Consider the following 14,781-nt stretch of genomic DNA (forward strand, 5'->3'; position numbering starts at 1 on the left):
TACAGGCAACTAGGAAATGTTGAAAGCTGGAGAAAGAGTCTTTCCCAGGGAAGAGCATACCAATTGGTTGTCCAATACGAAATGCTCAGCCCTGAAAATATACATGCATGAAACAATATCCAGACTGAGCAAATTATATTTAGAAAAAAGAAGATGGCATGGGAATTTGAAAGAGAAAAGAAGGGTATCTGGAAGGGTTTAGAGGGAGGAAAGGGAAAGGGAAATTATGTAACTAAGAATATAAAAATAAATTAAATATGGATGCGCACAATGGTTATAAGGATGAAAACCAGGACAGTCTCCTTGTAATTAGGAATTGCAAGTTTTTTTGTTGTTCTTGTTTTGTTTTCCTGACAATATCTAGCTAGAAAGTTCTAAGATTATAATTTCATAAGGAAAAGGTGGCTTTTCTACATTTTGGTACTTAACTATCAAAACTGAATCTGAATTCTTCATTTAAATACTCAAGATACTTTAAGTATTTGCTTACTATTTATTGATTTTTCATTTGTAGTTTCAATGTGCATGCGAGTGAAATGAAACTGTGAATCACAACCATGTAGATATGAGATCTTGAAATATTAGTCAAGGATATGACAAAAAGGCTAAACTCACCACCTATAACAGGAAACAGACTTTTATATGTGAATTTACATTTCCATTTGGAGATGTTCATGTCAAAGTTCTATGCATAGGGAAGGTGTAATAAACCTTTCAGTAGTGTGCTATTGGCAAAGAATATCAAGAGACCAATACTGTTTTAAGGTTGGTGGCTAAAGTCCCTTCCTTGGGGTAGATGTAAAGAATATCTACCTGTCTTCTCTTATGGTTCCTTTACCTCCTGCGTAGGTAATTACAGCTCATTGGAACAGGATCCTTGAGACAGACAAGGAGACATGTCTTTGAGGCAACTGGGCAACAATCTACACATCCTTTATTCTTAACCAGGCCCTTTGTTTCAGTCTCCTAAGAAATACAAAGAATCTGTGAATAAGTTGTGTTTTTATTTTTTCCTAGCTTTTTATATCAGATATATCAGAACCCAGATAGCACATTAGTGTTTGTAGACAAGAATGTCATATTTCCAGTGATTTATTTTTTGTCAGTGACATTTTATGGTATGAAATACAGTTCCAGTCCTAAGAATAATGATTACATTTCATTTCAAAAATTTGCATATTCTGATGCCCCAGAGCAGAGGCCTTCAGTATTTTGTGGGAAATATGAGAAAACCTGACCTGAATATATACATTTTCCTTTGCAGGTGTTCTTCAACTTCTCAATGTAGAAATTCAGAACATGGGGTCTCCATTGTATTCATCTATTGAATTCACTGGTGTGCCAGCTGGATCCTGGGTAATATCTTCTACTGTACATCAAAGCTGCAGTGTGGGCATCCGTGCATCTTCTAGTCATGGGGTGATTTTAAGCAACAACATAGTGTTTGGCACAAATGGCCATGGCATCGATGTGGAAGGTCAGAACTGTTCTCTCACCAATAATCTTGTCATCCTGGCAATGCAGTCAGCAAACCAATTTCCCTGGGTGGCAGGAATCAAAGTGAACTATGCAGAAGACATCATTCTCCATGGCAATGTGGTGGCAGGATCCGAGAGACTTGGCTTTCATGTCCGTGGCCATGGGTGCTCCTCTGAAGTGCTTTGGTCTGACAATGTGGTCCACTCATGCCTCCATGGCCTTCACCTCTACAAGAAATGTGAACCCAACAACTGTACTGGTGTCTCTGGATTTCTGGCTTTTAAGAACTTTGATTATGGTGCCATGGTTCAAACAGAGAATAGTGTGGACATACAGAATATCACTCTGGTAGATAATACTGTTGGTCTTTTGGCAGTCTCGTATGTATCTTCTGCTCCACTGAGCTCGGTCAGCACTGTCCAGATTATGCTTAGGAATTCAGTCATCGTGGCCACTAGCTCCTCTTTTGACTGCATCCAAGACAGAAAGGTTCCTCAGTCTGCCAACTGGACATCAACAGATAGAGCACCTTCCAATCCCAGAGGAGGCAGAATTGGTATTCTGTGGCCTGTTTCTGCCTCAGAACCAAATGGATGGCCTAAGGAGCCATGGCACAAAGTAAGGAGTGGCCATTCAGTTCCAGGAATTATGAAGCTTCAAGGTAGGATTCTTGACTCTGCCCTAAAAATGTGACTCCACCCACCCAAGCACACAATGTTCAGTAATGTTCTGAAACCATACAGCAAGAAAGTCCAGCCTCCTCAAGTGCTTGCTTGTCTAGCTGGCATTCTACTATTGATGAATCACAACTGTCTATTAAAAACAGCTATTACTGTTTTCTGCTTGTTGGACTGTCTTCATTGTAACTATTTAACTCAATAATTACTTGTGGATAACAATTGCTTTTCCTGCTATCCACTACAGCAACTGAGACGGAGAAATTGTATCACAGCTACAAGCTGCTTTGTAGTCCAGTGGTATAAAGATAGATAGGTTTAAAGTCAGCATTTGACCATAAGGGGAAGTTTATCTTCTACCAGATAGTTTGGCAATTTTGTACTTTATTCCCTCTCTATTTAGTCTGTCTCACAGTTGATTTGAGAGTTATATAAAATGGATAAATTTTCATCAACATTTTAATTATTTTTTTTCTAAAGACTGTAGTGTATTTGTAGTGTATCTTTAAGGTTTTTTTTTTAATTATTGTACATGTGTGGGTGTTTGCCTGTATATATGTCTGTGAACCATATACACAAAGTACCCACCAAGGCTAGACGAGGGAATTAGATCCTCAGAACTGGTGTTGTAGAGTGTTATAAGCTTCCATGTAGCTTCTAGGAATTGAGTTTGAGTTCCCCAGAATAACAGTCAGTGTTCTAACAACTAAGCCAGCTTTCCAGCTTGGAATTGCTGTTTTTTTTTTAATCCTATAAAATGTCCATATTTGGTAGAGACATTTTATAACTAAGAGTCATGTAAACTCACCAGGGTTATCCTGCATAGTCCAAATTAGCTCCTAGAATATATATTATGAAAATAATATTTAGTTCTATAATCTCTGTGGTAGGTGGTTCACATGATATAATCTTGTGATACGTTGCTTAAAATTTCAGATGTCACCTTCTCTAGTTTCGTGAAGAGTTGCTATAGTGACGACCTGGATGTCTGCATTCTGCCTAATGAGCATAGCACTGGAATCACGTACCCAATAACAGCAGAGAGGACCAGGATGCTGAAGATAAAGGATAAAAACAAGTTCTACTTTCCTCCATTACAGTCCAGGTACCATTTTCAGTATTGCTGATACAATATATTTATGAAGCAATTTTCAACTGTTTAAATTCCCAAACACATGAAAAAATATAACACCATTACACAAATTGAAATAAATCCCTGTAGAAAAGGCTGGTGCTTTGATTTAGTGGTCCCAAAATTTTAACAATCCCATATTCTTGCCTTTTTATATATGACTTTAAGAATTTGCAAACAGGTTCTATTTACTGGTTTCTCCCCTTTTGAGTCATTTTTAAAAGAAGGGTCTGACGTGATTTGAAGACAGTTTTATTGTTATTTTCTATTATTTCTTCTCCTTAGGAATAGTTTCAAAATAGATGGAATCAAATCAACATTTGACTTGCATTCTTTCTCCTATCATGGAGCATAACATACAGAGTTTGAGATAGGAGTTCAGAGAAACTTTGAGCAGGATGAGGAGATAGGAGATTATACCTATTGCTAGGAATTCCTAAGCTAAACAATGATGCATAGGCCAGGTGCAAATACTGCTTTTGGATACATGATCTGAAAATATTAGTCAAGTATCTGAAAAATAAGTATAGAATTTCTTCATCTTAAAAAGACGTGGCAAAATGAAAAAAAAAATGTGTCATTGTTTTCTCATACTACACAAATTGCTTTAGAGGGGTAAGGAATAATCTAAATAAACCATCCTATATGGAAAAATCTATGTGTTTGACCTAACAATGTTTTTTTCTATAACACCCATCCCTGAGCCTCTGTAGGTACTTCAATATACTTAGATATACACTTTGTGCTGTATTATTATTAATCTGTTTCCTGTCCAAACTTCCTTTTCTTTGTGTCTTACCGGTATGCTAGAAGATGCACCTCTTGATCCATTTGTGCCAGTAGCAAAACTTCATAAACCAGATGATTTACAATGACTGAAGATTTATTTCTTATAGTTTTGGAGTCTGGGGAGTAAAAAAAAATCAAAGCAGGTCATGCCTGGTGTCTTCTGAGGGGTACTATACAGTTCTTTCCTATGAGGTGAAGTGCATTACCCTCACGTGGCAGAAGACTCAGGAAGAAAAGAGGAACCCCTGACAAGATCAGCACCGCCAATGTACTTTCTTTTTGCTGCTCGTCATGAGAAGATGTTGTTGCCTTTTCCCTTTCTCCACAGGAAAGACTTGGTGGGGACCATCTGCCCCACATGGGACTGTGAATATCCAAGAAAATACCTCTTCACAGATCTGGATGGGAGAACCTTGGGTCTGCCCCCACCAGTTTCTGTGTTTCCATGGACAGAGGCAGAATGGACTGGATCCTTCTTCAACACAGGTTGGTTATGTCTGACTAAGATGTGTGTGTGAAAGGCAGTGGGCACATGAAAGAGCTGGTGGCCTGTTGTTCCATGAGAACAAAATATATTCGGCAGGAACCAACATCTAGGTCCTGTGCTGGTAGCCTGTGCTGATATGCTACAACATCATGTATATAGTAGGGATACTGATCACTGAGATTCTATGACATCACTACTGTGACCTCTGTGGATACCTGTGTCTATATCAAATAGACACATTATCACTGAGTGCTGAGAATTATCCCTCATATACTCCTTAGCCTTGTGCAACATTCATGTCATCTTGCAATAACCCATAGAACTATGAATCCATCTTTCTTTTTTGGTTAGGATTTGAAAGCTCACTATGGAGAGGGTAGTGTAGGAGGTACTGTGAGATTCATTTCCTGGTCTCCAAATGTCTCTAAAACTGTGCTGTGCTCAGAACTTCTGCCTCTTTTTTTTTGTGACTATTGTTGTTTTTGCTTTGTTTTGTTGGTGTTGCTCATAAAACCATAGCATCTTTTTGCTTTGCTTAATTCTTTGTAGACTCTCTCTGTCTCCTGTGCCTTTTTTGCCAATTAAATTTGTTCTTTTATAATTTCTTACATTTATATGATGCAATCCTATTACTCTCACCCCCCACACTCTTTTATTTTCTTCCTATACTTAGTAAGCCCCTTCTTCCTTGCCATTTTAAGGTCTGAAGGTATGACTTTCCAAGGGCTATGAACTCAGACCATTTTCCGATTTCCAGGAGTGCCAACTCAAATTACCACATAATGCTACCTATGAGTTATGATTTCTATCTCTAACTCATACGTGACCTTGGAATTTGGTCAAAAATACCAACTGATTCTGTTAAGTAGTACAAGCATCTGTCTACTATTGGACTCCAATCCCTGCCTCAGTACGTGGCCTCTTACTTGCCTTTTGCCTCCATCAGTAAGAACATAGAACATACTCCTTGTTCTTTTCCTAACTCCCATGCTTCTTATCTTCCCTGTCTGCAGCCTTTGTAATGTAGGCATCTCCATGTCCAAATAACCTCCTTGTTGATGTTTTCTCCCATCCTTGCATTCTCCACTCTACCCAGTAGTCAGGACAATCATTTAAGCTTTCCAATGGCTTTTTCCCCCAATTCAGAAGGACATCCTTCTGAATCATAAGCTTATCATACTTGTATTCTTTTGTCATGGTTGCTTTCTTTTACCTCCTGTGACCCCCCCCCCACTCACCTTAAATATCATAGCCTTATTTTTTCCTGTAACACAGAGCTCTTGCACAGAGTATTTCCTCTGCCTGGATATTTTATTAGTATCTCTGTTAGGGATAAAGTTATTATCCCCAAGTGTCCTTGGAGAAGCCATCTCTGGTCCCTCATCTAACAAACATATGAGCTAATGCTGGCATTGGTAGGGTACTTGCTTCCCATGTAAGAATCCCTGAGTTCAATCCCTAAGGCTGTGTGGACCACATAAACTGTATGTGATGTCGCATATCAGAAATCCAAATCTTCAATGTTATCCTCACAATGTGCTCAAGGCAAGCTTGAGATAAATAGGACCCTGTCTAAAAAACAAATGAACAAACAAAACAGAACAGTATATTTTATAAATTCAATATATTTTATAAAGTCATTGCACCTGTATAAATGTTTCTTTTATTCTTCTGTTGTAATTGTCATCTCGAGGCTAACTGCCTGTTTGCTAACCTAGGTCTAGTCCCTACAATCTAATCTAGGCCTAGAATGTTTTCAGTCTCAGAGACTTACTACTGAATAATCGAAACCCCTTCCTAGTTCTTTCTCATCTCTGGCTAGCTGATTCACCTCAGCCATTCCAGCTCAAACTCCTTTCCAAAAGACGGATTCAATCTGGCTTCTCTCAGCTTTTCTCAGCTTTTCTTGCATTGCTCTGCTTGGGCTCAAATAACTTTGGCAATTTGCTCTAATTTTCTGGTTCCTTCTGATGCTCTGGTTCTGTCTGTCTTCATTTGTCTCTAGCTTGTTCTCTCTCAGCAACTAGCGTCAACTGTTTTAGTAAAACTGTCCCCCTTTCTATGAACCACTCCCTCTGGTAGGTTCTGTTTCCTCTTTCTTCTCAATTAGACATCACTTTAAAATGTGGGTGCCTCCCTCTACAAACTACCTTTACCTTCATTGTTTTAGATTAAAGGTGTGTTCTAAGGGTATGTCTGTATTCCAGCTAGAGGGATTAAAGGTTTGTGCTAAGGCTGAGCCACATCACAACCTTCAGTCAACAACACAATCTTGGGGCTCAAATATCCTGCAACTCAGCTGCTTTATTATTTTTAGAGGTTCACCACAGGATATTATGTTATGAGTGTAATTACTTAGTTGTTCATTTACCATTTAACTCTTTAGAGCACAAACTCAGTGAGGGCTTGTGGGTGCATTGTGGATACCTACAAAGAATACTAATGAGTTTGTCCCAAACTATTCAAGAACATCCTGCTATTGATTTAATAGTATGTATGCCATGTGGAAACCTTCTATACAGTTCATAGCTTTTGCTTATTTGTTCTTGTTTGTACTTTTTGTAGAGATGGGATTTTGTTTAGTACCTTGGCAGCTAGACTGGAACTTGCTGGTAGTCCAAGATGGGCTTATTCTCATGTGTTGTTCATACTTGCCTTAAGTTTCCAGTCCCCCTGACTCAGTCTCCTCTGTCCTGGTATAGGCAAACATCATCATGAAAACCTAAGTATATTTTTATTTGTTCATAATTTTTCCCATTGGAGCTATTGCTGAAGTATAACATTTGACATTTGGAGTTATTACTCCAGACAATTCTTTAAATTATCATAATATTTCATATTTGAAAATATATTTTATGCTCATCTTATACTTTTCCATATGTTGAAGTCTTAGTGTTGTAATTGAACGACAAGATACTGTGTCTACAGGATAGGTTTTAAAGTCGTATATATGCTGAGTACATAAAATTACATAGGCAATACTCACTTTGTTATATCATTTACATTTGTTGAGTATAACCAGTGAATACATATTTTTCCACAGTGGAATGAAATCTATAATGTGTATATGTGTGGGTGTTTGGAACGGAAAGATGAATATTGATATATGATTAGTAAAGATAAAAAAAATAAAAAGGATAGTTTTATCCTTAGTGTCATTTTCCACCTTGATAACATCTACAATCATCTGAAGACAGTCCTTTAGGAATGCCTTTGAAGGATTTTCTTGATTACATGAATTGATTCGAGAGATACTTCTTACCTGGGGGTGGGACCCTTCCCTTGACGTGACAGAATGGAAAAACCACACTGATCAGCTGAATAGGAGTGCATTCATCTCGCTCTGCTTCTTGACTGATGATTTTAGTAACCAGCTGCTTCAAGTTCCTCCTTTCTTGATTTCCATGCCAAGAAGGACTGTACCTCAAACTGTTCTCTGAAGTCAACATCTGTCCCTCAGTTTGCTTCTGTCGGGATGTGGTAACACAGCAACTGGAAAAACAACTAAAGCAGATATGCAGATCTATTTCCATCTATCTCTAGATTTACTCAAAGTTTCCTGCCGTAAGATTTTTCTATTGGTTAAAAAATAGCATATACCATTACCACAGACATTTATATTATAGTGACATCCTCATACTTTAAAACTAACCTATGAGTAGTTGTGGAGCTCTTATGGATGGGTACCTTGGCCATGCTTATATTTCTTTTTAATTAATAAGATGGGTGGTGGTCCACAGTGCTTGATACAAATTAAAATGTATTCTAACAGAAAAGGGAAAAGCTTGAACATGATGTCTTTGTTTGGGTTGACTTAGAAATATACCTGATACGAAGCTTACCCTCAAGTAGTTTATACAGCAGCAGACTGCCAAAAACCACCAGTAGGGAAGTAGATTAGAAAGAAATAATGACAGTAAAGATGGGCTGTCAAACTGTCACCACTGTGGAATTTGGAGCCCAACTCTAATGGGACTCTTGGAGACTATAAACCCAAACGACTGCAACCATGCCCGAGGAGCTAATGTAAATGTTATATTCCTGCCTACCCTTGGACTGAGATGATTCAGGGCAGGATTATCTCTCCAGCCTGTTGGTTTTCCCTGAACACAGGTTGTATGGGCTCTTGCATATGGTCAGGAAGTATTTCTCAGATGGACGTCATAGGTCTTGTTAATAGTTCGCTGCTGTTGGAGAAGATGATTGCCAGCATCAAACATCATTATGAGCACTCTTACCAGTAGTCACTCCAATGTCAATCAAATGCTTCATGTTTAAATGATAAGAACATCCTTTTGATGAGCTTTTACGAGGTTGCTTACCATGTGGTGTAATACATTATTCAGGTGTAAATATGTTCTTGCTACTGGTTGCTCTTCTGTTCTGTTTGCTTTTGCTCAGCTCATTGCCCTGTGTGAAATGCGATTCAACGGCATATAACAAACAATGTGCACCATTTGCTTTCCGTGCCTGAAAGCAAGTCTTTCTCAATGACTGAGTATATCCACAGAGGTCTGACTGAATCCTCATGTTCTAAAGCTGGCTAAAATGTTCAGTGAAGTTGATATAGGTGAGAAAATTCTCACAGTGAACTCTGCTGTTTACTGCACTAAAAAAATACATTCTGTGTCCTGTTGAAAAGAAGGTAACATATAGTAAATGATATCTTGGGGGTGCTAATAGGATTGACATTCAGATTTCTTCTTCCATGATGGAAGACTTGTATTTTAAAAATCATTGTTTTAAACCACTTTCTAATCCCTGTCTCTAAGCCAGTTGACGAGAAAAATACTGATTTATTCCTAAGAGGGTAGTTCTTTTCCATATGGGCCCATAGAAGCCCATAAAGATGACACACATAAGCTGAAAATAGAGAACACTAGAACCAAGTCTCATTTATTGCTAATGTCACTGTGTTTAAAACACGCTCACATCTTTTCTCATTTTTATTAGCCAATCTCTCCAAACCACTTCGAATCCATTGCCTCTGAGGTTTATTTTTAATTTGCAAAATAACCCATCTCGTTTGCACCTATTAGTTCACACACAGAAACCACCCCCAACACACACACACACACACTCAATCGTATATCCTCACTTAGTTCCCTGCTTATCTTCAAGCACTTTGGCATTGGGTGCAAAATCCATCCATGTGGATCATTGGGGGAGACCATGGTGCCAGTAGGCTTTGCTATCTGTGCAGTGCAGAGTGTGCACCCAGGGAAAAAGTGAGCTGATAATTTTGTTTTATACATATCTATAACTTTTCATATGCTGCCAACTTTGAAAACTACATGGCAATATGAGAAGGCAGCTAATCCCAAGTCACTTTATTTTAGGAAGGATTTCAGGGGCTATGGAGCCATCTAATGATCCAAAAACCCAAAATCATTCAATAAAACAAAATCTTGAATTTAATATCCCACTTAGGTAGGAGAGCAACACAAGGCATTTCCATTTTGGGCCATTATTTAATTTTGGCTATCTCTAGCTAACAATGAACATCTTACAGACTAGTTCATATATATGCAGGTCTGGTGTTGCTATAAGAGGACTGAAGAACTCAGAGCCTTATGTTGGTGGCAGTTTAGCTAAATAAACTAGGCTAAATAAACTAGCTAAATAAACTAGGAAAGAAGTAAAGGAGAAATTAGCATTATGTGACTACCCTTGGCATGGGAGATACAGTATCTGACATTTTTCTTTAATCAGTAAATATGCTTTTACAACACACTGTCTACTAGAATCTTATTATAATGGATATTATAGTGTATAGTGGAGAAGATAATAACCATGATTGCAATGAAGTTATATTGCAACTGAAACATAATGCTCAACTAATAAGGAAAAGAGATGCGAAAAAGTTTCCTTAATACATGGAAAGAGTGGGTGGAACAGAGACTTTGAATGACATGCAGTCCACTAGAGGACTGTGCAGAGACTCAATAGCCCACCCTTTAAAGGCCAAGGTAAAACCAAATAACCCTATTAAAAATGGGGTACAGAGCTAAACGAGGAATTCTCAACTGAGGAAACTTGAATGGCCGAGAAGCTCCTTAAGAAATGCTCAACATCCTTAGCCATCAGGGAAATGCAAATCAAAACAGCCCTGAGATTCACGCCACTCAGAATGGCTAAGATCAAAAACTCAGGTGATAGTTGATGCTGGTGAGGATGTGGAGAAAGAGGAACACTCCTCCATTGTTAGTGGGACTGCAAGCTGGTACAACCACTCTGGGAATCAGTCTGGTGGTTCCTCAGGAAATTGGACATAGCATTATCTGAGGACCCAGCTATACCACTCCTGGGTATGAACCCAGAAGATGTTCCAACATACAACAAGGAAATATGCTCCACTACGTTCATAGTAGCTTTATTTATAATAGCCAGAAGCTGGAAAGAACCCAGATGTCCTTCAACAGAGGAGTGAATACAAAAAATGTGGTACATTTACACAATGGAGTATTACTCAGCTATTAAAAACAATGAATTTGAGACATTCTTAGGTAACTGGATGGAACTAGAAAATATCATCCTGAGTGAGGTAACCCAATCACAAAAGAACACACATGGTATTTACTCACTGATAAGTGGATATTAGTCCAAAAGCTTGAAATAGCCAAGATTCAACTCACAGACCACATGAAGCTCATGAAAAAGGAAGACCAAGTGTGGATGCCTTGGTCCTACTTAGAAGGAGTAACAAAATACTCAAGGGAGCAAATATGGAGACAAAGTGTAGGACAGAAACTGAAGGAAGGGCCGTCTGGAGACCATTCCACCTGGCTATCCGTCCCATGTGCAGTCACCAAAGGTAGACTAATGTGGATGTCAGGAAGTGCATGCTGACAAGAGCCTGATATAGCTGTCTCCTTAGAGGTCTGTCAGAGTCTGACATATTCAGAGGCAGATGCTCACAGCTAACCACTGATCTGATCAAGGGGTTCCCAATGGAGCAGTTAGAGAAAAGACTGAAGGATCTGAAAGGGTTTGCAGCCCCATGAGGAGAGCAACAATACCAACCAACCAGAGCTCCCCAGGCTCTAAACCACCAGCCTGGGAGCACATAGTGAGGGACCCATGACTACAGCTGTATATGTAGGGAAAGATGGCCTTGTCGGCCATAGGTGGGAGAGGAGATCCTGGGTCCCATGAAGGCTGGACACTGAGTGGGGGAGGGGATTCGAGGGTGGAGAGGTGGGAGTGGGGGGGTAGGTAGGGGCACATTCTTATAGAAGCAGGATAAGGGGGGACAGGAGGTTCCTGGGTGGGGGGGAGAAATGGGGTAAGGGAGTAAAATCTGAAATGTAAATATAATATCCAATAAAAATAAGAAAAAAAAAGAGAAAAAAGAAAAAAGAAAAAAAAATAAAGGCCAAGGTAAGAGGTTAAGATTTACTTGAGTTTTATTTGTTTGTGTTAGGTGCATTTAAGGTATACAGCATGATGTTCTGAAGTACATGGTTAAAGGACTGCTTTAGTCGAACAGATCAACACACCCATTGCCTCAAACAGTAGCTTCTCTTCTGTTGTGGTAATAGCACCTACAATCTTACCAAAGAGCATGACTATACTTGGTAACTTGGGACCATTCATTCATTGAGTCTTCAGGGTTATTTAGTCTGGATGAGTGAAAATTTGGGTCTTTCAAACTACATCCCATTTCCACTCTGCTTCCTGCTTCTGGTACCTACCATTCTATTGTCTGATTGAGTTGCAGGATCTAAGAAGGTCAGTGAAGGGACTTTATATCAGTTCTTTGAGAAAGCTGCAAGCTATGATGATTCATTGCACAGGAGTGGGAACAGGTAGTGTAGCCTAGAAGCTGCTCATGATGAGGAAACAGGGCCTTCCAAAAGGACTGATATTCAGTGGACACAAACTCTTCCTGTCCACGATGTAAATGCATAGTCACAGAATTTTCAAATTGGTGAACGTATCAATTTGACCAAATTATTTGTATCTGTGGTGTCTAATAATGCTTTGTGGGTTCTTATTTTGTGTCTCATTACATGATAATTTACACACTATTTTCTAAAAGTGGGAGCTTTCAGTAGACAGAACATTTAAAACAAATCATCCATCTCAGGCAAAACCTTTTTCCCTGGATTGTAATTTTTTTTTTAAATTGGATATTTTATTTATTTACATTTCAGATGTTATCCCCTTTCCCTATTCCTCCCCACACTGAAACTCCCTATCCCATCCCTCCTCCTCCTGCTTCTATGAGGATGTGCCCCCACACACCCACTCACTCCTACCGCCCCCCCCCCAGGTTCCCCCACACTGGCATCCAGCCTTTATGGGACCAAGGACCTCCTCTTCCATCTATGCCTGACAGGGCCATCCTCCCCTACATATACAGCTGGAGCCATGGATCCCTCACTATGTGCTCCCAGGCTGGTGGTTTAGAACCTGGAAGCTCTGGTTGGTGGGTATTGTTGCTCTCCCCATGGGGCAGCAAACACTGTCAGCTCCTTCAGTCTTCTCTTTAACTCCTCCATTGGGAACCCCATCATCAGTTCAATGATTATTTTCTGCAGTCTACCCTTCTTGGGTGTATTTTCTTCTTTTTGTTCTAGAGCTCTAGGGTGTCCTACCAGATTGCTAGTGTATGCTTTCTCCGGTTTCTTTTTGTAGGCACTTAGAACTATGAGTTTTCCTCTTAGCACTGCTTTCACTGTGTTCTACATGTTTTGGTATCATGTGCCTTCATTTTAATTAAATTCTAAAAATCTTTTATTTCTTTCTTGACCAAGTTATCATTGACTAGAGCATCTTTCAGTTTCCATGTGTATGTGGGCTTTCCATTGTTTTTATTGTTATTGAAGACCAGCCTTAGTCTGTGGTGATCTGATAGGATGCATGGGATTATTTCAGTTTTCTTGTATCTGTTGAGGCCTGTTTTGTGAGCAAATATATGGTTAATTTTGGAGAAGGTACCATGAGGTGCTGAGAAGAAGGTATATTCTCTTGTTTTAGGATGTTCTATAGATATCTGTTAAATCCATTCAGCTCATAACTTCTGTTAGTTTCACTGTGTCTCTGTTTAGTTTCTGTTTCCATGATCTGTCCATTGCCGAGACTGGGGTGTTGAAGTCTTCCACTATTATTGTGTGAGGTGCAATGTGTGCCTTGAGCTATAGTAAAGTTTCTTTTATGTGGGCACCCTTGCATTTGGAACATAGATGTTCAGAATTGAGAGTTCATCTTGATAGATTTTTCCTTTGATGAGTATGAAGTGTCTTTCCTTATCTTTTTTGATAACTTTTTTTTTCCCCACGACACTCAGGAGGAGACGCTTGGGAGTGAGCGGGATTCGAACACACGGGGTAGAGAGAGAACACAGAGGGACCCACGCCCTCTGCAGGCGGACGCCTTATGGGCTGTGCTACCGCCGGTTCACTGTTTTGATAACTTTTTTGTTGAAAGTTGATTTTTATTTGATATTAGAATGGCTTATCCAACTTGTTTCTTGGGACCATTTGCTTGAAAAATTGTTTTCCAGCCCTTTACTCTGAGGTAGTGTCTTTCTTTGTCACTGAGGTGCATTTCCTATATGTTTCAAAATGCTGGGTCCTGTTTATATATCCAGTCTGTTAGTCTACTTTTTTTTTTTAATTGGGGAATTGAGTCCACTGACGTTAAGAGATATTAAGGAAAAGTGATTGCTGCTTCCTGTTATTTTTGTTATTAGATTTGGAATCATGTTTATGTGGCTAACTTCCTTTGGGTTTGTTTAAAGATTACTTTCTTGTCTTTTCTAGTATATATTTTCCCTTCTTGTGTTGGAGTTTTCCATCTATTATTTTTTGCAGGCCTGAATTTGTGTAAAGATAGTGTGTGAATTTGGTTTTGTCATGGAATGTCTTTGTTTCTCCAACTATGGTAATTGAGAGTTTTGCTGGGTATAGTAGCCTGGGCTGGCATTTGTGTTCTCTTAGGGTCTGTATGACATCTGTCCAAGATCTTCTAGCTTTTATAGTATCTGGTGAGAAGTCTGCTGTAATTCTGATAGGTCTGCCTTTATATGTTACTTGGCCTTTCTCCCTTACTGCTTTTAATATTCTTTCTTTGTTTTGTGCACTTGGTGTTTTGATTACTATGTGGCAGGGGAAATTTCTTTTCTGATCTACTCTACTTGAAGTTATGTAAGCTTCTTGTATGTTCTTTGTATGCAGGAGTTTCTTTAGGTTAGGAAAGTTTTCTTCTATAAT

The 14,781-nt window shown here is 39.1% G+C and overlaps 1 protein-coding gene across 7 annotated transcripts in view; it reads left to right on the forward strand.

Annotated features, from left to right (window-relative positions):
• The window catches only part of Pkhd1 (PKHD1 ciliary IPT domain containing fibrocystin/polyductin), a 440,341-nt gene that overhangs the window by 316,758 nt on the left and 108,802 nt on the right, over positions 1–14,781 (forward strand). For 6 of the 7 annotated variants that reach the window (XR_013104680.1, XM_076915219.1, XM_076915222.1 and 3 more), the window contains 3 exons: positions 1,265–2,140; positions 3,093–3,261; positions 4,406–4,563. Coding sequence is in view for 6 of the 7 variants with exons in the window: in XM_076915219.1 (XP_076771334.1) it covers positions 1,265–2,140; positions 3,093–3,261; positions 4,406–4,563 (1,203 nt within the window). In the remaining variant the exon portion in view is untranslated. The other variant, XM_076915223.1, reaches the window with a different exon arrangement.

The sequence above is a fragment of the Arvicanthis niloticus genome, chromosome 17 (assembly GCF_011762505.2).
Source record: "Arvicanthis niloticus isolate mArvNil1 chromosome 17, mArvNil1.pat.X, whole genome shotgun sequence".
In the NCBI taxonomy this organism is placed as follows: domain Eukaryota; kingdom Metazoa; phylum Chordata; class Mammalia; order Rodentia; family Muridae; genus Arvicanthis; species Arvicanthis niloticus.